Source organism: Neopsephotus bourkii, unplaced genomic scaffold, assembly GCF_033783945.1.
Source record: "Neopsephotus bourkii isolate Nb327-2 ecotype Australia unplaced genomic scaffold, CSIRO-AGI_Nbou_v1 NB_1493, whole genome shotgun sequence".
NCBI lineage: Eukaryota > Metazoa > Chordata > Aves > Psittaciformes > Psittacidae > Neopsephotus > Neopsephotus bourkii.
In genome coordinates, this window is record NW_026901969.1 from 4,868,530 (window position 1) to 4,893,073 (window position 24,544).

Below are 24,544 nucleotides of genomic sequence, written 5' to 3' on the forward strand. Positions count from 1 at the left end.
CTGGCAGTTTACTCTGTGACTTTAATATTAATATCACGTACAAAGTAGTTAAATTGAGCATATCCACCAATCATTCTTGACAAGCCTTGTGATAAAAGATTTTTTGGCTATTAGTTTAAGTTAAACATTTGACTTCTGAACTCATTCTTGTGGTATGTTTGAAGACAGTGGTGGCCAAACAGTGTATTTTGCTGAATAACAAACGGCAAACATAGCTGCTTTTTGTTATTATAATGAGGGATAATTGACATTCTGGTGTTGATGTAGTTGATGTTTTACTTAAAGCTTTAGAAGAATTCAAAATACTTTGTTATTTTGATCTAATACAGACAAATATGTTGGTTCCCTCCCCTGTCCCTGAAACATTTCTAAGTGGATTTTAAGACTCTAAACTGTACTTGCTCTGAAATATAATTGGCTACATAAAGTAGGCACTTGTGAGAAAAGGGTAGGGTTCAGACAGAATGTAGATGTGACTTATAATCACAAATGCTATGAGCTTTGCAGAGCAAGATGTGCATCTCATTGACCTCAAAGTGATGCTCGCCTTTCTGGATTGTTTTGTTGGCAGTGTGGTCAAGGATGAGCGCATCCTATGGCTGCAGTCAGCTGTGCTCTGGCCCACCTGCTGGTCAGTGACCCATTGCTGCATTCAGGTCTTCTTTGATCTCAGATACCAGAGATTCCTGCCTTAACTCTTTGTCTGGGTTAAAAATCCATGCTTGTGGTCATACTAATTGTTGATACTGGACCGCTCCACTTGGATACATAGGGTTTTAGAAGTGCGCAAAGATCATTCAGATAAGGTGTTTGAGTTCAGTATCCTTCTTTGGACTGTCTTAATGTGAGAATTAGGGTAAAGTGTTATTAAAAAAATGAAACCTTTTACTGCGTAATCCCCATCCGTAAAAATTTGTAGGTTTTAGATAGCTCCTATGAATAACAATAGCTCTTTTCATATCTGTGAGGATGTTTTTCAACTTTTAAAAGAAAAGCACTTAGGCAAACTAAACCTGATTAGAAGCTGTCATAAGGAAAAAGATGCATTTTTTCCAATTGTACTGTTCTAATGAAAGATTTTATTACTTTAAACCCATTTTGCTTAAATACTTTGGGTACTGTCTGGACATTGTAATAAGAGTGTGTTTAAAAATAATAAAAATGGTGTTTTTGAAGGGGAAAGGTAATCATTTCAAATCATTGAGCTCTGGGATTTTTGCTTGGTTTTGCTGTGTATTTTGGGAGGTGATAACAGAAAGGTTTGATACTGTGCAGAGGTTAGGAAGATGGTATTTAACAGATACCAGGGCTATGTATGGTAATGGGAGGAAGCATTTGGTTCTCAGTGCTGCCTTAAGAAATGTGATTAAAAAGAAACAATGTGTAAAGTAGTAGTCTTCAATTTCCAGTTAACTTCTCCAGGCTTTTCTGAATGATCAGCTGAGGGGAAAAAAGTAATGTTGAATCCCCAGGTGTATTTTGTTGTGGTTACATTTTTTTCCCAGAGTTAAAAATATTTCTCTTCTCTTGTATTTCTACTGTAGAAGCGTTTAGGAAGTGTTCACATTAAATAGAAACACACTTTTCCAGCCTCTTGATATGAAATTGTGATATTGCACTTCGAACTTCTGCAGGACATCGCACATGTCCTTGTGATAAAATTGATTTTTTTTTTAACTTTTGGTTTTAATTTTTCAAAGTAATTTCAGGGAAATGTGAAGGAGCCTAATTTTGGGGTTGGAACTAGATGATCTTTAAGGCCCCTTCCAACCCAAACCAGTCTGTGATTCTATGATTTGTTTCCTCTCCTAGATCATTAGAATGGTTAAGAAGCTAAAAACCAGTCAAGATAACTGATGGCGGTTATCTTGTGAAGATTCTATTTATTGCCCAATGTACCTGAACACGGGGTTTTACTGGAAGTTGGTATCCTCTTGCACATCTTGTTGTACTGGTTAAAATATGGTATTATCTCAAGTGCTCATCATTGTTCAAAAGCTGATGTAGCGCAACCATTCCTGGAGTTCTGCAGAATAAATAGTTTGGGCTTGTATATAGTTTAGGCAAAATCAGTTGGGCTAATTAAACCTGCTGAAACCAACCTGACTGACTTTTTTCATGGAATGAGCAGGGAAGCTCTTAGCTATGTGCTCAGACAGCAGAATTGCAACAAAAGCAGGTTGGTGCAGGAAGGGGGATGGGGATAGTGACATTTTGACTCAGCTCTGTGTCTTGTGAGATAGCTTGCATGCACTCAGAAACTGACCTTTTCCATGCAGGCATATTGCTTGTTTTCATGGAAAGGACAGTCCTTCCCCAGTTTTTGTTTATTCTTAGCAATTCACAAATGTTTATAAGAAGCAAACCAGTGAATCATTACAAATGTTCTTTGTACATAGTCTCCTTAAACTGCAGGCTGGTAGTATGCTGGAATGTGGGGATATCTTTGTGGCTGTTTCTTTCATCAGTCTGATTCTTTTGAAAGCATCTTATTCTGCTTGTATTTTCCATACTAGAGGTTTACAGAAAAATGTTTATACTACAGCTTCAAACATCCACTGAAATGCTAGAAAACCTAAAGAATTTCTGTGGATTCCTTATATTAAGATCAGATGTCGGAATGTCACATTGAATCTCTGCTATACAAAACTCAGATGATTTTAATAGAAAGTAAGAATCTGAAATGGTATGTGCCTAGCAGCAAAATAAAAATGCAGGGGGAAGGGAATAGGCAGAGAGAATTCTACAATGAGTCAGAATTACACCTCAGTGGTTACAAGTCCATTTCTCTGCTGTGCTGATAGAGAAGGTAATTGCTGCATTTATGTCTTTTTCAGTGACATGAAGCTAGTTTCTAAAGCAAAGTGTAGTATTTGAGAGAGGTCTGCAATGCAAGCAATGCAGTAATCCATCTCATTGAAATGTCCCCTGAGCTGAGGCATTTTCAGCTTCAGGGCAGTTTGAACAAAAAGGTTTTTTAATGTAACAATGCTTTGGACATTTTGAATTTTTCAGTAATAATCAATCTATGAACTGAAATTTGGCTTTTACTAGTTCTATCCCTCTAAAAGTTAGTTTAGAATATAAATAGCATTAATACTTGTAGTCTAACTGAAGTTGATGGACAAGGGCAAAAGCAGGATATTGAATGTAATGTCTTAATTTGCTTAAGCAAACTTATTTCATCATACATCAGAAAAGGATTTCCTTGTTAAAGCTAATGGTTATTGAAGCAAAACTTAATAACTTTAGTAAAAAGCTGTAAATGTTGAAATCCCATTGTTATCATCATGTTGACTTGTGTTCATGATTTTTCTGGACACTGTTTAAATTAGCATGTGGGTACCTGCATGTCTGTGTGTTTGGAAGGGAAGCATAACCTTTTGTGTTCCTTAAACTGCAGAAGGTCCTTGACAATGACTAGGAATGTGCTTTAGGGCAGGAAGACATTGACAGCCTTAGCCAAATGTGCTGCAGCGGCTGCTTTTGGTGAGGATCAACCTGTCTGTGACTCTTGTGCCTCATCTGTAACAAGGAATAAAAACCTGCTGATTCTGTGGTTCTTTCCACTCAAACCTGTCTTTGCCTCAGCTGCCTCAGGCAGTGAAGGGGAGTGGGAGCAAGCCTCAGTAGCCTTTAAAGCAGAAGTTATGTGCTCCAAATTTGATTTACAGATGACATTTTTTTCCTGTCCAACATTACTAGGAGAATAGTTAGTAGCAGGTTTTGTTGTGTTGAAAGAGAGAATATACTTCCTCATAGATGTAATTGTATTCAGAGAAAAATATTCATGTGGAATGCTGGTGGTCTCTGGAAAGCTCATGAGAAGCATGTATCCGAAGGAGAGAATTTGAGGAGAAAAATGAAGGATTTCTCTACTTGGTTCCTACAAAGACTTTTTTTTTTCTTTTAACTACAGTACTATAATTTGAGCTTTATGCTTCTTAAAGAATGTTTGAGGTTTTTGGGGTGTGTGAAGGTTACTGGTCTCTTCTGTCTCCCATTAGTTTTTACCTACACTTACTAAAGGCTGTTCTTCCAAAGTCATGTCAAGCTATCTCTTTCCTTGAAGTTCACCTAGGATCTCCATTCTGTTATATGAAAACTTAGAGGCTGGAAGAACAGTCCAAAAGTTTTCCAGTTTTTCTAACACAGTATCATTGTCCACCTTCATGACATCGGTCTTAATTTATGATACCTTTTGTGAGCCTCGTTCTGGCTGAACAAGACTGGTTTTGTAAGAGCTGAAGATTGCTCCATTTCTTGTTGCAGTGGTGGCTCATTATTTCTTATTTTGTCACTTCAGAATGGATTACTAAAATAATGGAATAAATTAGGATGCAGGTTTAAGTTTATGTTACCAAAATTTTTAAGCTTTACAGGTAATAAAAAGTAGAGGAAGTTCATTTAAAGGTCTTCTGGAGTCTGTCATGACAGTGGTTTTGAATGTTCTGTTGAAAATGGACCTGAGAGAACCAAATTAAATATTTATTTATAATTATTTTATTAGAAAATACCACTTATTGAAAGCGGTTTTGAATATATAGTGACTCAGCTGTAATAATCTTTCAGGTATGGGTTTTTTTAGTGATAGGGGTAGACAGGCCTACATCAGTTGCATTAAAATGTTGGGTAGAAATTGACTGGTGAAATTCCATTAGTGTTCTGCCAGGGGTGCTACCACAGAGAATTTAAATGTTGACTTTATTATGTCCACTTTTGGAAACATACCTTTCTAGTTTGTCAGTTTCCTAGCACTTGTATCACCCTAGTGTTTACTTTGGAGCAACTAAAGCTAGTTTTTTATATGTTAGTGCTATTTTCGGGTAGTAAATAACACCATGTTTCTTTTTAAAAATTACTACATTTCAGCATCTCATATGCTTTTGTTTTTAGTTTTGTGTCCTGTGATAAGAGGATGTCGGAGATCATCAGTATCTAAGCCTCAGAACAGTGATTTTTGGTTTTGCGCATTAGAAACTTCCATTGAAATAACTTGATATTGATCTTTGTTCTCTTGTAGCTCTGTTCTTTATCAAGCTATTGCACATTAATCTAGAAAGATTTTGCTGACATTTGAGAATGGTTAGTTCCCTGTGTTTTTGTAACTAGGTCTCATACACCTCATGTTTTAATGTGGAATGCTGGCAAACAACTTGTTATGTTGTAGTCATTTAGAGCTTATGTCTACTTCAAGTTGGTCTTGTAAACATGAGGTGGTGTTTTGTTTTTGTTTTTTTTTTCTTTATGTAAATCTGTGTATGTTAAGTTAATAGACCAATCTAGACATAGCTGACTTAGTCTAAAGCTGGTTGGGTCCTCCCTCACATTTTTACTGGGACCTCAGCATGGCTTTGTCATGGCTGTCTCTCACCTGAAAGGAGGCAGCGCTTTAGTAACTTCATCCTTTTTAATCAACCATTACAGCAGATCTAGTATAAAACATTTCTGTTGAAGAGTCAAAATGTTATGTATAATTCTTAGTAATTAATGACTGTCCACATAATTTAAAAATTATTATTTTTAATGGTAAATTTTAAAAGACAAAATGAAAGATGAGGAGAGCAAAATTAAGATGGGTGATTGAGACTGACGCTACAGTCTCAGCAGATGCCACTGTCAAAAAAAAGTCAGCTGGTGAGTGAAGAGTATAATAAACTCTTTTTCCCTTCTCAATAATACCTCAAAGTCTTTTATGTAGAGGTAAAACTATTGCTTATGACAAGTGGTATTCCATTCAAATGGAAGAAATCTTAGGTATAGTCCAAGCTCCTGCTCAGAGCAGGATTAACACTGAACTTGGACAGCATTGCCTAAAGCTTTGTCAAGTTGGATCTTGATTTGTTTATTCTTCATTTTTGTATTAAGAGAGAGTTATCAAACTTTATTCTTGGAGATATCAGTATCTGTGGAAAGAAAAGCGTTTAAGCAGTTAAAGTTTTCTGAAATATGAAATTAATCTTTTAAAATATTCATTGGTGTGTGAATTTTATGAAGCACAGGAAGCATTGTGGAGCATGAATACAAAGACTCTTTTATAACAGAATATTTTTGGTTTTAGAGCCTTGATGAGTATGAAGATGATGAAGCAGGGCAGAAGGAGCGAAAGAAGGAAGATGCTATTACCCAACAGAATACAATACAAAATGAGAGTTCCGGTGCAGATACCCCTGGCTCATACTTATTACAGGTGAGGTATTAACACTTGTTCACTCTGATATTTTACTCAGTTTTAAAACTCGTACTGCTGCTTTCTTTGTACTTCTTTGTAACAGTAGATTATACCTATATGAAAACAAACTTGAAGTTAAGGAGTTCTCAAAGCTCAACGCTACTGAGACCAGGCTCTGACAACAGAATCCTCTATTTCTGTAGCGGCTTTGAAGATAATGGTGTTGATATTCACCATGGAACTTATTCTTTAGTGAGAGTAAGAGAAATCTGAAGATTGAAGTGAAAAAATGCTCACAGGTCTAGAATATTCAGTTAATTGGAGGTAGTTTTCAAATCAGGACCCAATTTCCTAATTTATTTATTCTCAATTAACAAACTTCTAATTGAGATTCTGGGATTGAAAAAAAACATCTATGTACACTCTTGGAAAAACACTTCTTGCATTTGTGAAACCTCTTTTCCCTCTTGTGTTCTCCAGTCCCCTTGCCACAGGTTACAGTCAGTCCTGCAGCACCCACTTCCATCAAAACATTGCCAATTATGCCCGTTACACCTCTCCTGCATACCATACTGACTGTGGCAAATGCCTTGTCTTTTGTCTCTTTAGAGAGTTTGTTTCTCCTTTTGTTTATCTAACAGCATGTGCAAACCCGGTGTTACACACTGAGGCCATCCAGCTCTGCCTGATGACTCTTAACAGAAGCAATAGCACACTCATGGAGCGAAAAATATTTGAACAGAGCAAGCACATGGTGATAATTTTCAAACCACCCATGACCAGAGGGGACATCACTGAATTTAGTGGGTCTGGATGCCCTTTCGCTGAGAAGTTTTGCCCAGTCTTTCATATGCTTGTGGATGCAGTTAACATTCAGAAGAGTCTTCATATTGCTACCGCTTAATTACCTGGAGTGTGAAGAATAGTCTCCTTTTGTTTAAATTGAACGTGTCATTTGCCATCTGTTTCCATGTGGTTTCACCAAGGTGTCCCAGTGGAAGACATGAGGAACAACTGCTTCCTCTCTACGTGACTGACTGCAGCAGAGAGAGCATGGCCCTTCTCAGCTGCCTTGTCCCAAAGCTGAAGAATTCTGCTTTATGTAGTTGTTCCTTCGACAGGAGATATTCAGTAACACTGTCTACTTTTTCCAGTTTGACTGTTCTATTTGAGATCAGAAAACAGACCAGAAGAGTTCAGAACAGTATGCAGGCGTAGAGTGGTTTAATGGTGCTTTTTGTTTTGCTCTGTTTCTTTCCTGATGATTCCCAATATCTGCCTGTTTGTCTGCTGAGCACCAAGTTTACCGTTTTTGTTGTGTGTGTCTAGTCTAACTTAAGATTTCAGAGTTATCTGTGAATGATAATGCGTATGTAAATTTAGAAGTATGTTTAACTTTTGTCTTGCTTTGTGCTTATGTACACTAAATTTCATGTCCTGTTTCACCTCCCAGCCACTCCTAATAGAGAAATCCTACATATTTTCAGTTGAGCCTCATCTTCTCTATTCTGAGTAGCATCTGTGGACATCTAATCCCCCAATATATTTGAAAACTGAAGTCCCAGAAAAGGTTTCCATGCAACGCTTCTGAGTACTGAAAGCTGACCATCAGGATCCACTGTTATTTCCTGTCTTTTCACCAGTGATTTATTCACAGGATGTTTTAGATCTTAATCTAAATGTATCATCATTTCTTGAAGTCTTTAAAGGGAATACCTTTTTGAAATGCACTAGGTTGCCAACCACCTTTCTCTTCTGGACATTTTTTACTTAAATAACTGTTTTACAAATGCCCTGGCGACTTTTCCACACTGTATCATATTTACTCACTTATTCTGTAATTGCTTTAGACTTACTAGCGCCACTTTATTCAAGTATGTATGTCAGCCTTACTGGTCTGTAGTTCTCTGGTCTGCTTCAGAATCTTCTTAGAGATGGTGATTACATTAACCACTTGTACTAGGGCAGTTTTAAGTGATTATATGTGATCTTGAGTAGTTTAGCTATTACATTTTTTACTAACATCAATAGTTTCTTTAAAGCTCAAGAAGTAAATACCTTCTCAGCCTGGCAGTTAGCTTTTTTTCTTTTTTTTTCATTTTGCTAATTGTTTTCTAAGTTCTACCAGCACTTCTGTTTGAAAAACACCCTTTGGGTTTTCCATGAAGAAGTCCTGTGGTGTGAGACCCTTACCATACTTTTTTTATGGTGAACTCCAACAAAAATATTTGTGCAGAGAAGCCGTTTATGAGTATACCTCTTATAACTTGATCTATTGTCTTCGCAGCTTGTTTGGCAGGATTCCTCATTCTGAAATGTTTTTATGCTTTCTGCAAGTTCGTTTGTAGACTCTTTCTTATTGTGTTCACTGTTCTCACTTTTTCAGCAAATATTGTAGAAGTTGCCACTTTTAGTTTCCCCTAGTGGTATTATTACATAGTGCTTTGGCTATATTCCCATGCCCCCCTTTTTTTTTTTTTCATCCATATTTTCTATTCTTCTTGACCAGCAATCTCAGTTTCTATTTACCAGACTGCCTGTATTAATTATCTCCTACTCTGTTCCAAGTTTGTCACCTCTGTATTCAAACAGGCACTACTTCTTTGTTGACAGAGCACAGCAGGGGTATCCTGTCACTGACAATACAGAAGAGAGTCCCAGGCCTCAGATCTGGCAACAGCCCAGGGTGGCACATGTACAGAACAGATGGAACTGTAGAAAGTTGTAGCTGCTAAGACTTAATCAGTTTATTACTGACTCTGTCAACTCGCCTTTTATTAGAAGACTTACAACTTGCCCAATCTGAACAGAATTTGACAGCAGTATTATTTCAGCTTTGATGACTTAGTTTCCTTTTGATTTCTGTTCTGTGCAAGTCAAGCCTAATTCTGTTCTTAAAATTTGACTTTGTTTTAGATCTAAGAATTCAGTCAATTCTACTTGCCATTGACCAATATTTGTTCTAGTTGTATCTACTAAGCAAAAGAAATACATTTCTGTAGGAAGGTGTTTTCACTGATCTGTCCTTTCTGTTACTGTTTTATGAAATCTGTAAATACATAGTTACTGTGGCTATGGCGAACAACACAGTAGATGTTAACTTCATGTTTGATTGTCTAAATATGTTAGTGAATAATATTTTATTTCCAGCCCTTAACCCATCTTTCAGTTCTGACATTGTCAGAAGTTCCTGTTCTCCTTCTCATAGGCAAAATGTACATTTTTTGAAAACTCTGTTTGAAGTTAAAGTCCTTGATCCAAAGCACAGAGATATGAGAGTTGTTACACCAGACCTGAGAGTACTTTCCCTGAAGCAGAACTATTTGGCTGAAATGAGCTTCTCAATGTTTTCTATTGGAAATATGGAAGATGATAGGTCTGGCAACATTACAAACATTGAGAAACAATTACAGCCAGAACTGTTACTTAACTTTAACAAAAGATAGTGTGGAGAGACACACCTCACCAGGTGAGTCAACACTAAATCCACTCCCAGACACAAGTGTCCTTGCTTGATTTTCCTCCTACTTTTATGCTGCAGTGTTGAGTGGTTCTCAGCTTGTGGGTCGCAGTGCTGTGGACTACTTACGTGTATGGGGATGCACACTGAAAGTAAAGATTTGTATGTAATAAAGCCTGGAACTCTTATAGATTACCTAAAAAAGTAAAAAAAAAAAAATAAATTACAAGCATAAAGTTACTACTTTAAAGTTACTAACTTTTTGGGAGTGTCTTAGAGGACTTGCTGAGTTCCAGCACATGGAGAAATGCTGCTATAGTGCTAATTCTCAGAAAACTCCTACCAAACCCACTATATGCAAGGACTTTGCTTTGCTCCAAAGCATTTAGGTTGTGCTGATACCCTGAAATTCACTGTTAGAGGAATATTTTAGGAGACAACATGCACAAATATAGTCAATTGTAATCAGCATTTGTTGGAGTTGCTGTGTTACTCTGAGATTGTGCAGCAACAAAATATTTAAGAAACTAAGATGTTGAATTTTACCAAATTATTTCATACAAGATATTAATAAGACATATTTGAGACGTGTAAACATCCACACTGAGTCATAGTCAGCACCACTGGTCAGATTTGTTAGACAAAAAACTTCATTGGTAGCATGGAACCTTGTCTTTATACTATATGTTATATCATGTTTTTGAAATACATCCAAATTACGTGCAATAGGAGACAGGCTAAAGCTTAACCCTAGTACTAAATTCTGGTATAACTGTTTACCCAAGACGACAAATGGAGAAGTTGCTTTAGTTTTCAACTCCCAGTGCTGACTTACATTTGTAGTAGTATTGCCATGTCTTGCGTTGCTCTCTTTCCTCCCTGTAGCAGCACTGCAGGTTTTTGTTCTCTGCAAGAAACTAGGTTGGATGACCATTCAGCTAATCATTAATGTAGAAATTGCCCATACCTTTCAAGAATCCTTCTTGCTGATTGGAGGTGAGGATAGGATGTAATGTCTACATATTGTGCATATTAATCTAACGGTATAATTACAAAATCATGCCGCTACAGATTGGGTTCATTATGGCTAACTTCAGTAGTTAGATGGCTGGTGAAGTCATCTAAACTTGATTTATTAGCTGACCATTTAGTTGACTAGTTGTAAGTCATCCAAGAGCCTATGAAAATTGACAGAAAACCACATCTGATCTTTTTTTAACCTTTTGCTCTAGAAAAGTTTAATGTTCTACCAGAACATTGCAGGCAATTTCTATAGAGAACGTGGTCCAGCTATGCTCGTAGAGAAGTGCTCTGATGCAGTTCTTATTGCTCAAATACAATCCTTTACTTTAGGTGTGACCCAACGCATTGTAATTTCCGAAGCTGTGATATATACCATTGTTACAAAGCTGCAGATGTTTAATAGAGGCGCCTTATAAGATATGCTGAAAGCAGTAGATGAAGTTGGGGAATAGAACTCTTCAGGTGACTTTTAGCTGTGTGACAAACTGTGATGAATGCAGGGAAGTATTACATGTATCTCCATTAGGAAACACATCTGAAAACCTGCCTGACGCAAACTTCCCCAGAGTTTTGTACTTGGATCCTATGCCAAGAATATGCTGCCAGATAAGCTGCTCAGCTCACACTCCAGTTTATACCTGTCTATTTTGCATTTCCTGTTTTTTTGATTTTGTGCAGCAGTGTAATGTCGTAAAGCATCATTTTGCAATTACTCTCATTATCCAAGGCATACAGTAATTATGTTTGTATCTATTCATACCTAAACACAGTTTTTCAAAGATGTTTTGCATCTAGGCTGCATGTCATTCTTGCAAAGGAGAACTGTATGTGTGCATTCAGGAGTAATAAATCATCTTTTACAAGAACATTGTGATGATGTTACGTGGTGTTGATTTGTGTCCATAGAGAAAATGCAGTTGTGCTATGGGTCATGCCCAAATGTATTAAAGCATGTGCTTTACTTTTTATGCTGTTTTTCTTCAGATATTAGGTCAAGGGTTATTTTGCATAAGAATCTGATTATACTACTGGTTGATTGTGGGGTTTTTTTTGTTTTGTTTTTTTTAAGTAAATAAAATGTGATTAGAATACAGACATATGTGAATTAGGATGAGCTGTGTTTGAGTATATGAGGTTGTATGTAATTCTGACCAGTCAGGTTCTGGTACTGTAATATTTGACAGCTAGTTACCAGACAATATTCAACTTAGGTTTCCTATTTGAAGATTAAGAGCATGATCTGCTTTGTAGGGATGGTATGAAAAGTCATTAGTATTGCAAAACGCTTAAGTAATAATAGTGAATGCAACAGACTTATGAGGACATTGTATTAGAAGTCTAAAAATGTTCCCATAAAAATGGGTTAAAAAGCATTCAAATTCCTTGTTTAAGTGTTAAAAGGTTGCTTATTTTTTTAAATGTGTTTGCATCTGAAGTCAATCTGTGCAGTGTTTTTAAAGTAAGTGACATCAGTTGCAGGGAATTTGCTGCCCTGTACAGTTCATGACATGAAACAGGTGCTTCAGCTACTTGACTGCCAAGGTTGGTATGGCTTGGGAGACCCAAATTATTCCTGTGATCTGTATAAGAAAGACAGGAACAGAGGAATTCCATCTTTCCATGATCACGTATGATCAAGTCATCACTCAAGTAGTTTCTGGCAATATGGGCATGTTTGAGTACGCTAATAGCAGTAAATCAGGCATGTTGGCCACCTTGTGAAAACCAAGCAAATGCAAAATGCTGAATGCTACTCGGTACTCTTCTTTGTGTTCCACCAAAAAGATCTTGTGGAAAAATACATTGTGTGGTGATGTCAGGAAGGGCAGTATCATGATGCATGTAGATGAGAGAATTTGAGTGAAAGTTTCTGAAGTCAACAACGTTCTGACCTGTTCTGAATTGGTTGATGTTGCAGCCTTCATTTTCTTCACATAATTGTCTGTATTATTAGACACTGGGAAAAAAAAAAACCCAAACCAAACTAAAACACAGAAACCCCCCCCATGTAGTAATTTTTTTTAATTAATCTGTAAGGTTAGGACTAATAATGTTGCATGGTGGTCTTGTTTGGTCTAACTTGAGACTTTGAATAAATTGTTTTACAGATGAGATTGCTAGTTTTCAGTTTAAATGTGTATGTGTGTTTTTTAATGGAAACTGCATTTTGAAACAGTGGACTCTGGATTTCTCAGCTGAATGGTTCATGTGTCTGTCAAAATCCCCCTCCTCTTATGTGAGCAAATTTAGCGTATGTGTTGCCTATGCATGATGCTGCTGATGAATGCTTGTTCAGTGCATTTTACATTCCCAAAGAATCTGCACATACTCAGCAAATCTGATTCAACTATATTGTGTGTGCACTAACACTGCAGCTTTCAGAAAGTGCTTACCAGTGAAATTGCAGTCCCTTTGCCCCTAAGAAATGAGGAAGCTGAGAGCTAGCTGTTACCAATGTGAGGCAGAAGGGAAAGTAGGTGGCTATAAACTGGCTATGAGCCAAATGAAGTTGTTTGGCCAGTGATGCGTGGCCTCGAGGATGCAGATTGAGTATCCCTACTTTGAGTCACTTGACCTGGTGGTGTTCAAGACCAGGTTGGACAGAGCCTTGGGTGAGATGCTTTAGTGTGAGGTGTCCCTGCCCATGGCAGGGGGGTTGGAACTAGATGATCTCAAGGTCCTTTCCAACCCTAACTGTTCTATGATTCTATGATTCTATAATTCTGTGACTCAAAACAGATTTAGATTAGACATTCTTTACTGTGAGGGTAGTGAGGCACTGGTATAGATTGCCCAGAGGAGCTGTGGCTGTTTTATCCTTGGCAGTGTCCAAGGCCAGGTTGGACAGGGCTTTGAGCAGCCTTGTCTAATGGAAGGTGTCCCTGCCTATGGCAGGAGGTTGGAATTAGATGATCTTTAAGGTCCCTTCCAACCCAAACGGTTCTAGGATTATATGACTTCCCCTCTTATAGGGAAATAGTACTGCATGGTTGTCATCATTTGTCTTCATAAAAACTGATCAGAAAGATAAATCTTTCAGTTTGTTTGTGGAAGGCATCATCTGCCTCCAGAGGCTCATCGTTGTCAGCATAAACTTGATTACTCTTGACAAGCAAACTTTGCTTTTCTTAGAGAAAAGCGTTCATAATTTCATATTTCTAACATCTGTGTTCAGTAAAGTTTAATTTAGAGAGTAAGTGGTTCAAGCTCAGAATTTTGTTTCAGGAATGCATTTCATTCCTTGTAAATAAAAGTACCCATGAAATCTTCTGTAATTGAATACTTGGTTTTGTGTGCCTGTACACATGTACAACTATTCATTACAGAACCTGCAGGAAGACTAAAACTGTCTAAGCCTGTATCTGTGGAAGCAAGCCAGTGTGGTGGCTTCTTATTCTTGCTTTAGGTTTATGTTTGTGCCCAGGAACTGCAGGGGTTTCAGCACAGGCTGCTCCTCAGGTACTTTCTAAATCCTTCTGCAGGCCAAGTGAGAAGCAAAGCGAGTTATCATTTTTGCCTTGCAGTTTCTCTCAAGTCCAGTTGTGATCCTTCCATTAAGATTTTATTTTTGAGGGCTTTGATTACTTCTGTATTTCTTTAATATCTGCAGATGTTGATACTATGTACTGAGCCTGTATGAGCATTTGTTTTGTTGTTGCACTGTTTGTTTCACTGTTGAGTTCATGAAGCTATACTCCAGAATTACATAAGCAGGTACATTACCTGGTGGTACCCTTGTTTGGGGCCTTTGTATGACTGTAGGAAAAGGAAGCAGTTTCTCAAATTCTCAGCTGTTGTTTTGAGCAGTCAAAAGTCAGCAGGGGCCTCATGTGAAAGACTGGGGACTTCAGAGCAGCAGTTCAGTACCTAAAGGGGGTCTACGAGGAATCTGGAGGGGGACTTTTTAGAAGGGTGTGGAGTGACAGGACAAAGTGGAATAGGTTTAAACTGACAGAGGGGAGATTTTAGATTAGGTATTAGGAGGAAATTGTTTACTATGAGGGTGGTGAGGCACTGGCACAGGGTGCCCAGAGAAGCTGTGGCTGCCCCATCCCTGGCAGGGTTCAAGGCCAGGTTGGATGGGGCTTTGAGCAACCTGGTCTAGTAGAAGTTGTCCCTGACCATGGCATGGGGCTGGAATTAGATGATCTTTGTGGTCCCTTCCAACCCAAACCATTCTATGGTTCTATTGATTCTTTTCTGTCCCACAGTTTCTTTTTTTTGGACTGACATCACTTCTTAACTCAGCTAACTGAATGCTGGTTTGAGAAGATTGTTTCACCTCAGAAAGAATCAATATGGAAATTCTGATCAGCTGTCAAACATGGTGATGTCTAAGTAGGTAACTCCTCCCAGGCTTCTCCAAAAATTTCTTGGGCATTGAGGTAGCTACAAGTTTACTGAAAAAGGAAAGGTTTCCTACCGTATCTGCTTGTACAAATAGATGATACAGCCTGACTGATATAAAAATCTTCTGTAAGGTATGGTAATACTGCTTATTTCTGCACTTTCCTGCTGTTCTGTTCCAGAGAGAGTGTTTTAGTTAATACTGCTTTCATGCCAGGAACAAATCTGAAGCCTAGATAACAAAGTCATAAATACTTGCAGGGTGTGTACAGAGGGGGAGGATGCTCTTCTGCAAGAACCTACATGAACCAAGGGGATCCTTGCTGAATGTCTTTGTGCAAGATGGAAAGGGCAGACAGCTTGCTCACTACTGCAGAAAGGGGAGCAGAGATTTATACACTTCTGCAGAAACAGACATAGCGATAGTAGTCAAACATTTTTATAACATGGAGCATACAATCATTTTACTCATACTAAGGAGGGTATCAGTGGTAGTGACTTGGATGTGCTTGTGTGTATAGAAGCTGCATATGCCATTTCTGTAGTGGTGTGAGGATGGGGGAGGGAGGAAGCCTGCTTTGCTGCATCCATGTAGTCTGGTGTAATTAATATGATGGCTCAGGAAGGAGGAGGAATCTGGAATTCAGAGTTGTTTGGTGGAGGTAGTCTAAGTTTATACTGCTAAAAAGAGCAAGACCTGAGTGCGAGCTCAACTGCTGCACTGCTGATAAGACCTTTTGGCTTAATTATTACCAAGGTTTTGTGGCATGGTTTTGGTTCATGCTACCTAGTGCTCTCTTGCATCATACCGGGTGACTGCTTGAAGAATGTGCCAGGAACCAGTGTGAGCATTGCAGCACCAGACTGGGCTGCCTGTGTAGTGCTGCGAGGACATGGCTAGCCTTTGCTAGCTCAGAAACAGCTGCATGCCCTTAACGCACTGGGGTTTACATCACAGATCTAGGTTTCATGTTATGAAAACACTGCTTTGGCCTGTAGTTCAAACCTTGCATGATTTCAGATGCTTTTGACTGGGGAGGAAACCCCAGATTATTATTTCTTGGGGACCTCACATGGAACATGGAGGAGACCTGCCAAGAAGTGGATGTAGTATGGATGTGGTGACTCTGTGTTACTTGGCTTTGGAGCCACAGAGTAGTCTCTGGCTTGTCAGCCTCCGTTTACTCATTTGTTAGTAGAAGCTGTCAGGCCCATTTTGCTGGTATCTTTGCCTCTCTTTACTTGGAGCCAGTACCTCGTAGAGGTTGAAGGACAGTTCATTGTATCAAACTGCTTCCAGTGAAGAAGCTGGTTTTATCACTGGGTGTGTTTCTGGTACATAGTGTGCAAACCAAGAAGCAACTTGTCTTTCTAACTGAGGTTGAAAAAGCTGTAATACTGTGTAAAATATGAGACAAATTCCATTGAAAATAATTTTGGGAAATCGTATTTTGTCTGTATGTGTAGACATAGGGTAGTGTGTTGTGAAGGACTGTGCACATATAGCTCTGTGAGAGAGAAGGGACTCTCACATATAGCAGGTTTCTATACTTACAGTTGCTGTAAAGTATTTCAGCAGGTTCTGTTTGGGTTTTCACTATTGTCATCTCTGCTGTGGGTGTCATTTTGTGACAGGTCTTCTGTGACTCAAGATCCTAGAATCATAGGATCATTTGTGTTGGAAAAGATCTTTAAGAATTGACACTAATTCCTTAATTTCTCTAAGCTGTGAAGACTTATGTCCATCTGAATTCTATCTTGTTTTAAAATGCTCTCTTGTTTCAGTGTTAAATTTTGTGTTATAGATCCTGTGCTTTTTGCTTATGTGTTGAAGGTTGTTCCTCAGGGTTTCTGGCAACATATCCTTTATTTTCTTATGACTGACACATTGAATTTGGGAGCTTTGTTTAAGTATTTCCAAGTTCCCTGTCTTTTCTGGGAATCTTAGGAAGCCTACATTTTCAGTTGATGCCTATTCAACACTAATCCCTGAAGTTCATATTTTGGATATAATCACTGTCTGATGATTTTCCAGGTCTGCTCTGTCAATGAGTCACTTGAGATCTAGTCAGCTTTTGTCAGCCTCACCTGATGTTTGCAGCTTTTGAGTGCCTGACTGCATGTCCTGAACCCTTGTTCTTTGGCATCAAATATTGCTTGGGTGTAGAAACTGAGAATCCTGAATAAGGGAAAACATCTGTTCATACATTTTAGTGAGTATTTCAATTTTCCTTATTTTTGGGAGCTGTTTTCTTGTCAGTGACTTGTGACTTCCCTGAGAGCTACTTGGTTTACCTTAGGTGTTCCTTTAATCTTTCACGTAATGTCTGTGCTAGATTTCTTCATAGGTAGGAATTGAAGATACTTAACTTCCTGTGAGATGCCGGATTCGATTCCCTAGGCATTCTTGCAGTGTTTCTTTGTGGCCTTCTGGCTCTATGTAAACAGAGAGATGAGTCACAACTCCTTTGCCTTCACAGGAAAAATACTTACCGCTTTCACCCAGGTATTTTAGCCATGTCTAAGTTAGTTCTTGTCTGAAGTCTTTATTAATTATGTATTAATTAAAGGTAGTAGATGACGCTGTAAAAAAAAATAAATGTTAAGGTTCACTTCAGTGAACAGAAGTTAGGACACTTAATTTTTCCCCGACTGAAATTAGTTTTTCTAGTCTGTGGTTCTCCTTTCCCCTCCCTTTCCACCGCTCCTTGGGGGTTTAGTTCACTACATGTCCTGATCACTAGCTGGAAATAAAGTATTCACAGAATCATAGACTGGTTTGGGTTGGAAACGACCTGAGAGATCATCCAGTTCCAACCTCCATGCCACGGCCAGGGATACCTTCATTCCACTCAACCAGGTTTCTCAAATCCCCTTCTAGCCTGGCCTTGAACACTTCCAAGGATGGGGCCTCCCCAGCTTCCCTGGGCAGGCTGTGCCAGTGCCTCACCATCCTCATAGTGGAAGATTTCTTTCCTAATGTCCAATCCAAATCTCCCCTCTGTCAGTTTAAAGCCATTCCCCCTTGCCCTATCACTACATGCCCTTCTAGAAAGTCCCTTTCCAGATTTCTTGTAGACCCCTTTTAGGTACTGGAAGCTGCTCCAAGGTCTCCCCAGAGCCTTCTCTTCTCCAGACTGATCAAGCCCAACTCTCTCAGCCTGTCTTCATAGGAGAGGTGCTCCAGCCCTCTGATCATCTTCAAGGTTCTTCCCTGGGCTTGCTCAAGCAGATCCAAGTCCTTCTTGTGTTGGAGGCTCCAGAGCTGAACACAGTACTGCAGTTGAGGTCTCACAAGAGCAGCGTAGAGGGGGAAAATCACATCCCTTGACCTGCTGGTCATGCTTCTTTTTGGTGTCTCCTTTTTTTCTGAGCAAATTCTAATCTGTAATTGTTAATTTGGTTTATTTTGCTTTACTAGTTACAAGTAATAATTTTGAAACCTGTAAGACATTGTAAACATACTATAGTTTTACTTAAATTGCATGCGTATGTTTGTCAGTGAACAGGTAAACAATATGCTACAATATTAACAAAACAAAGCATTTTATGAAAATACTTACATGTAAGTATGTAATATAACACACAGGTTTGTAACTTATATATTGGCCAAGAAGTAGCCCCAAAAGTTAGGCATTAGATTTAATTCATCCTGGTTGTCAGGCAAAGAGCCACCGTGAACTTATGTATTCTAATGAGTTTTTCTTCATACAAAACATTTATACCTTTTTAACTGTCGAATTATGTAAGAGCAGATAAAACCCCTTATGTTACCATTTTTAAATTATATTACCATTATACAAAATAAGTCTGATCTAAAATTGTGCTATAGTTTAATAATTGGTATGCTCATATATCGTATTTTTTTATTCTTTACAATTTCACGAGTAGTTAATGGTTGGAATAGTTGGATTTTATCCTGTGGACTAATTAGAGACAGGTAACATGTACTACAGAATACTTCTGGGAACATGGTGCAAATATATTTCAGTAGGTCTGGATATAATGAATGTCTTTGTGGCAGGCTTCAATGTTGCTGCCCTTACTGCACCTTGTCTGGCTCCTCTTCAAGGCACTTGAGTGCCTTTGAACTATGCTTCCCACTCCATGGGGCTCAGAAAAGAGCGTGACGCCTGTGTCTGCTGGTGTGGTGCCCAGGCAATCTATGTGTAGGAATGGTTGAGTCACTCTGCAGGAGCCAGGCAAAGCCAGTGCTGAGCCAGAGCTCAGAGGTACCCTTGGATCCTGGCAGATTTTGGGAAGAGGTGTTATTTGCATGGTTGTCTTCATTGCTCCTCATAGCTAGAAAACCAAAACCAGCATAGGAACAGGCTTTGCGCACGTGCCTGTTGAATGTGCATTACTTCAATGACGCTCTGCCCTGTCAGGTAAAGAGAGCTGCAGTTGTTCTTACCTGACTTCACCCACAGTCCAGAAACACGCACATATCGCAGAGAATTGCATGTTTTCATATTTCCATTTTGAAAAGATAAATCTAACAGCTTTTCTACTCAGAGGGTTGCATAGTCAAGAGGTAGAAGAGACTGCCTGGAACCTGTTTGAGATGCATGAATTTCATATGGGCTGCAGTGGAAGTCACCGTCAGTCTAGAGAACTGGCAACTTGTGGTGCTGCTGTAATTTACTTTTAGGTTACTCTGCATCTGTAGGGGTGCCTTCTCTTTGAATTTTCTGTTTGGTGTGTGTCTATGCAGGTGCATGATGGTACTTTTAGGTCTTGCTTGGCTATATCAAGTGCATCACAGAGAAGAGGTTGTTCAGTATTGCTGATCTGGAATTAAGCATCTGAGTACTACTATATCAAAATAGTTCTGGCAGTTGAATTTTAATCTCCAGAATACGGGAATGTCTTTTTCCTGCTTGAAGTTTTATTCTATTGCATGTTATTCATTATGGCTTGTTTAAAAAAAAAATCAGTTGGATGTAAATTAAACAAGGGTCTTTTAAAATGCGTTGGTTTCAACTCACCAGAGTGCAAATCAAAGGAAGATCAAATACGAAAAATTTGGTCAGGATATTTAAGAACAGTAGGTCAGCTTTTGTTTTTGTTTAATCTTACCAGGTTCCTGTTCCAGTTTATTTTGTAACTGATTAATAGGTGGTGATAACTTCATGATTTCTTAACAGCTTTAGAAGTAAAAAGTTCATTTTTAGAATGACTGCTTATAAAAGAGATTTATTGAGTGAGTAAAGAGTGTTTAAGGTCATCCGTAGGAAATCCACACCAGGAGGAAATATAAAATATAATGAATCTTGGAAATGGATGTAAAATCTTGGCAGCAAGGAGAGTATGGAGAGGCAAAGGAACCTAGAATGGTTTTAAACGTACAAGTATTTTAAGTAGAGATCTAGAAAGTCCACTGTTACAAGGGGTGCAAGCAGTAATTGCTGCTTTAAGGTAATTGAAAACACCTGAGAGTGCTTCTGGAAAGAATGGTTTGTGGAAATAATGAGTGGAGTTTTCCCTCACCCTTCCTTTTCTGAGTGGCGATAAAATTTCCATTCAAAGTTGGATTTATATTGCATTCTGTAAAAACAATCTCTAGACATTTTCAAGGTATTTAGAATCAGGAATGGAAGGTAATCTTCATGACACTGTTGCTTCTGAGCAATGCATGTTTTTGGGGAATTTTGATGGAAGAGGAAAGAAGTGTATTTCAACATTCTTCCTCCTACTTTCCACACCTGCACTTATTCCTGGTTTGTATTAAGATCAGATTGTCTTTCAGTTGTCAAGCATTCAGATGTTATCTCACTTTCATATCTGAGCAAAACTTTGCATTGCAGAAGGTAGGTAACTGTGGTTTCCTAGGAAATGGCAACATAGAATCATAGAATAGTTAGGGTTGGAAAGGACCTTAAGATCATCAAGTTCCAACCCCCTGCCTCACTCTAAACCATATCACCCAAGGCCTCGCCCAGCCTGGCCTTGAACACTGCCAGGGACGGAGCATTCACAACTTCCTTGGGCAACACATTCCAGTGCCTCACCACCCCTAAAGTAAAGAATTTCTTCCTTATATCCAATCTAAACTTCCCCTGTTTAAGTTTTAACCCTTTACCCCTTGTCCTATCACTTCAGTCCCTAATGAAGAGTCCATCCCCAGCATCCCTATATGCCCCCTTCAGATACCGGAAGGCTGCTACAAGGTCTCCACGCAGCCTTCACTTCTTCAGTCTGAACAGCCCCAACTTTCTCAGCCGATCTTCATATGGGAGGTGCTCCCGTCCACTGATCATTCTCATGGCCCTCCTCTGGACTTGTTCCAACAGTTCCATGTCCTTTTTATGTTGAGGCCACCAGAACTGCACACAGTACTCCAAGTGAGGTCTCACAAGAGCAGGATAAAGGGGAGGATCACCTCCTTCGACCTGATGGTCACGCTCCTTTTGATGCAGCCCAGGATACGGTTGGCTTTCTGGGCTGCAGGCGCACACTGCTGGCTCATGTTCATTTTCTCATCAACCAGCACCCCCAAGTCCTTCTCGTCAGGGCTGCTCTGAATCTCTTCTCTGCCCAGCCTGTAGATGTGCCTGGGATTGCTCCGACCCAGGTGTAGGACCTTGCACTTGTTATGGTTAAACTTCATGAGGTTGGCATCAGCCCCCCTCACAAGCGTGTCAAGGTCCCTCTGGATGGCATTCCTTTCCTCCAGCATATCAACTGAACCACACATCTTGGTGTCATCAGCAAACTTGATGAGGGCGCACTCAATCCCACTGTCCATGTCAACGACGAAGATGTTAAAACAAGACCGGTCCCAACACCGATCCCTGAGGGACACCACTCATTACAGGTCTCCAGTCGGACTTTGAGCCATTGAACACAACTCTTTGTGTGCGGCCATCCAGCCTGTTCTTTATCCACCGAGTGGTCCATTCATCAAATTGATGTCTCTCCAATTTAGAGACAAGAATGTCGTGTGGGACAGTGTCAAACGCTTTACACAAATCCAGGTAGATGACATCAACTGCTCTACCCCTGTCCATCAGTTCTGTAGCCCCATCACAGAAGGCCACCAAATTGGTCAGGCAGGATTTCCCCTTAGTGAAGCCATGCTGGCTGTCACCAAGCACCTTGTTGGTTTTCATGTGCCTTAGCATGCCTTCCAGGAGAATCTGCTCGAAGATTTTTGCCAGGCACAGAGGTGAGACTGACTGGTCTCTGGTTCCCTGGGTCATCCATTTTCCCCTTCTTGAAAATGGGGGTTATATTTCCCTTTTTCCAGTCGTCGGGAACTTCACCTGACTGCCATGATTTTTCAGATATGATGACCGGCGGCTTAGCAACTTCATTTGCCAGCTCCTTCAGGACCCGTGGATGGATTTCATCAGGACCCATGGACTTGTGCACGTTCAGATTTTTAAGATGGTCTCGAGCCAATTCCTCTCCTACAGTGGGCCCAAGGTCTTCATTCTCACAGTCCCTGCGTCTAACTTCCAAGCCTTGGGTGGTGTGGTCAGAGCCTTTACTAGAGAAGACTGAGGCAAAGAAGTCATTCAGAACCTCAGCCTTCTCCAAATCCTGTGTAGCTAGTTCACCCGAGAGCTTCCTGAGGGGGCCTACATTCTCCCTAATCTGTTTTTTATTTGCTATGTACCTGTAGAATCCCTTCCTGTTATCCTTAATATCCCTAGCCAAGTTTAATTCTAACTGGGCCTTAGCTTTCCTAACCTGGTCCCTAGCTTCCCGGACAACATCCCTGTACTCTTCCCAGGCCGCCTGTCCTTGTTTCCACTTTCTATAAAACTTTTTTCATTTGAATTTTCCTCAGGAGCTCCTTATCCATCCAAGGAGGTCTCCTGGCCCTCCTGCTGCACTTCCTTCTAGTTGGGATGCAGCACTCCTGAGCTTGTAGCAGGTGATCCTTTAATACCAACCAAGAGTCTTGGGCCCCCCTGCCCTCTAGGGCTATATCCCATGGAACCTTACTAAGCAGGTTCCTGAAGAGGCCAAAGTCTGCTCTTTTGAAGTCTAGGGCAGTGAGCTTGCTGCACGCTCTTGTCACTGTCCTGAGGATCTCAAATTCGACCATCTTGTGGTCGCTGCATCCAAGGCTGCCCTGCAGTGCCACATTTCCAACGAGCCCTTCCCTGTTGGTGAGCATGTGGTCAACATAAAGTTGTACTGAATGTAAGAAAGTAGATGTAGTTACTCGGGATGTGACTCAAGGAGGAGATTGGAGTTAAATTAATTGCCTGGATAGAGATGAAATCTACCTGTTCCTTGATATGTAAAAGAGGAGACAGCCCTCCTTCCTCCATGCAGCAATGTTTTATTTGCCACACATTTTCATATTTGGATTGCATATGAAAAAAAATTGTTTTGGTGGCCTAATTTAGGTAAAAATTTAACCATGCATATTATTATGTAGTCATATCATTGACTGCATAATACATACCATTATGAAGGAATATCATGTAGTCGTAATGCTAATGTACAGTCAAATTCTAAAACACTGCACATGTTTTACATGCCAGTATATGTACCAGTGTACTCTAAGAACCTGGTTTGATCCAGATGATTTGATTTAATTGTTTGCAAAGCTTGGAAGTAGTCTTTCAAGGGATTCCAGTGAACCATTTTCCGAGTCCAGCTGACCTCCAGAGTTTGTGCATGTTCAAAAGCATGTTCATTGGTGTATTTTAACTAGTGGATTTGTAATGGTAGGGTTAGTTTAACACCTGGAAATCTTTGTCAGACACTTGTAAACACAGAGAACTATTTATTTAAGGCCTGATGACCAGTTTGTTTTTATGATCTCTGTACTGGCCATGTGAAGTACCAAGATGAGCCAGGAGCAGGGAGGGGAGTTAGCAGACTTGCTTACATTCTAGTTTGGCAGAAATTTAATTGGTAGTAAATGGTTTCATTAATGGAAATAGTCTCACCTGCTTGTTCTGCCCTCATGCATTCTCTTGTGCTGCAGGTGTATGTATGTGTTTGGCTGTCTGGTGAATGAGATGGAGGAGCTCATGTGAATGAGACAAATCTATGCTGTTTCCATGATCATTTTCACCTAGATCACCATGTGTCATGCATTAATACCTGGCTGCATAAACACTTCTGTAGACATAAGAAGGGAGCATGACCAATTTTCTGCAGCAGTGCTGACCTATGTCAGTCTGCGGTGTTCTTGAACCACTTGAGGTGGATCAAGAGCAAGACTACTTGATTATATAATTTGTTTGCAGTAGTATATACTGTTATAAGGTAATGCAAGCTGCCAGGGATCATGTGCAAGAATTAAAAATATTTTTAAAGCTGTGTTTTGAACACTGAATTGAAATGAGGGTGTGATTTCAACCCTGGATGAAGAACTGATGTCTTTGGCAGCAATATTTTTCAACCATTATGAAGGAAACCATTAGCATAACTGTTATGCGTTACTTCTTTACTGACTGTTTGTCCATTCAGGATTTCCACAGACAATAAAAAGAATTCCTTTTACAAAATGAGATGTTCAAATAAACGGATCTATTCATTGTTCCTAAAGCATTATTTCGACAAATCATTTTTAT

At 39.5% G+C, this 24,544-nt stretch overlaps 1 protein-coding gene across 3 annotated transcripts in view; it reads left to right on the top strand.

The window, feature by feature from the left end:
• The window catches only part of PAWR (pro-apoptotic WT1 regulator), an 81,502-nt gene that overhangs the window by 33,047 nt on the left and 23,911 nt on the right, over nt 1-24,544 (top strand). For all 3 annotated transcript variants that reach the window (XR_009727830.1, XM_061369374.1, XM_061369373.1), the window contains exon 2: nt 6,062-6,190. Coding sequence is in view for 2 of the 3 variants with exons in the window: in XM_061369374.1 (XP_061225358.1) it covers nt 6,062-6,190 (129 nt within the window). In the remaining variant the exon portion in view is untranslated. The remainder of the gene's footprint in view (nt 1-6,061; nt 6,191-24,544) is intronic.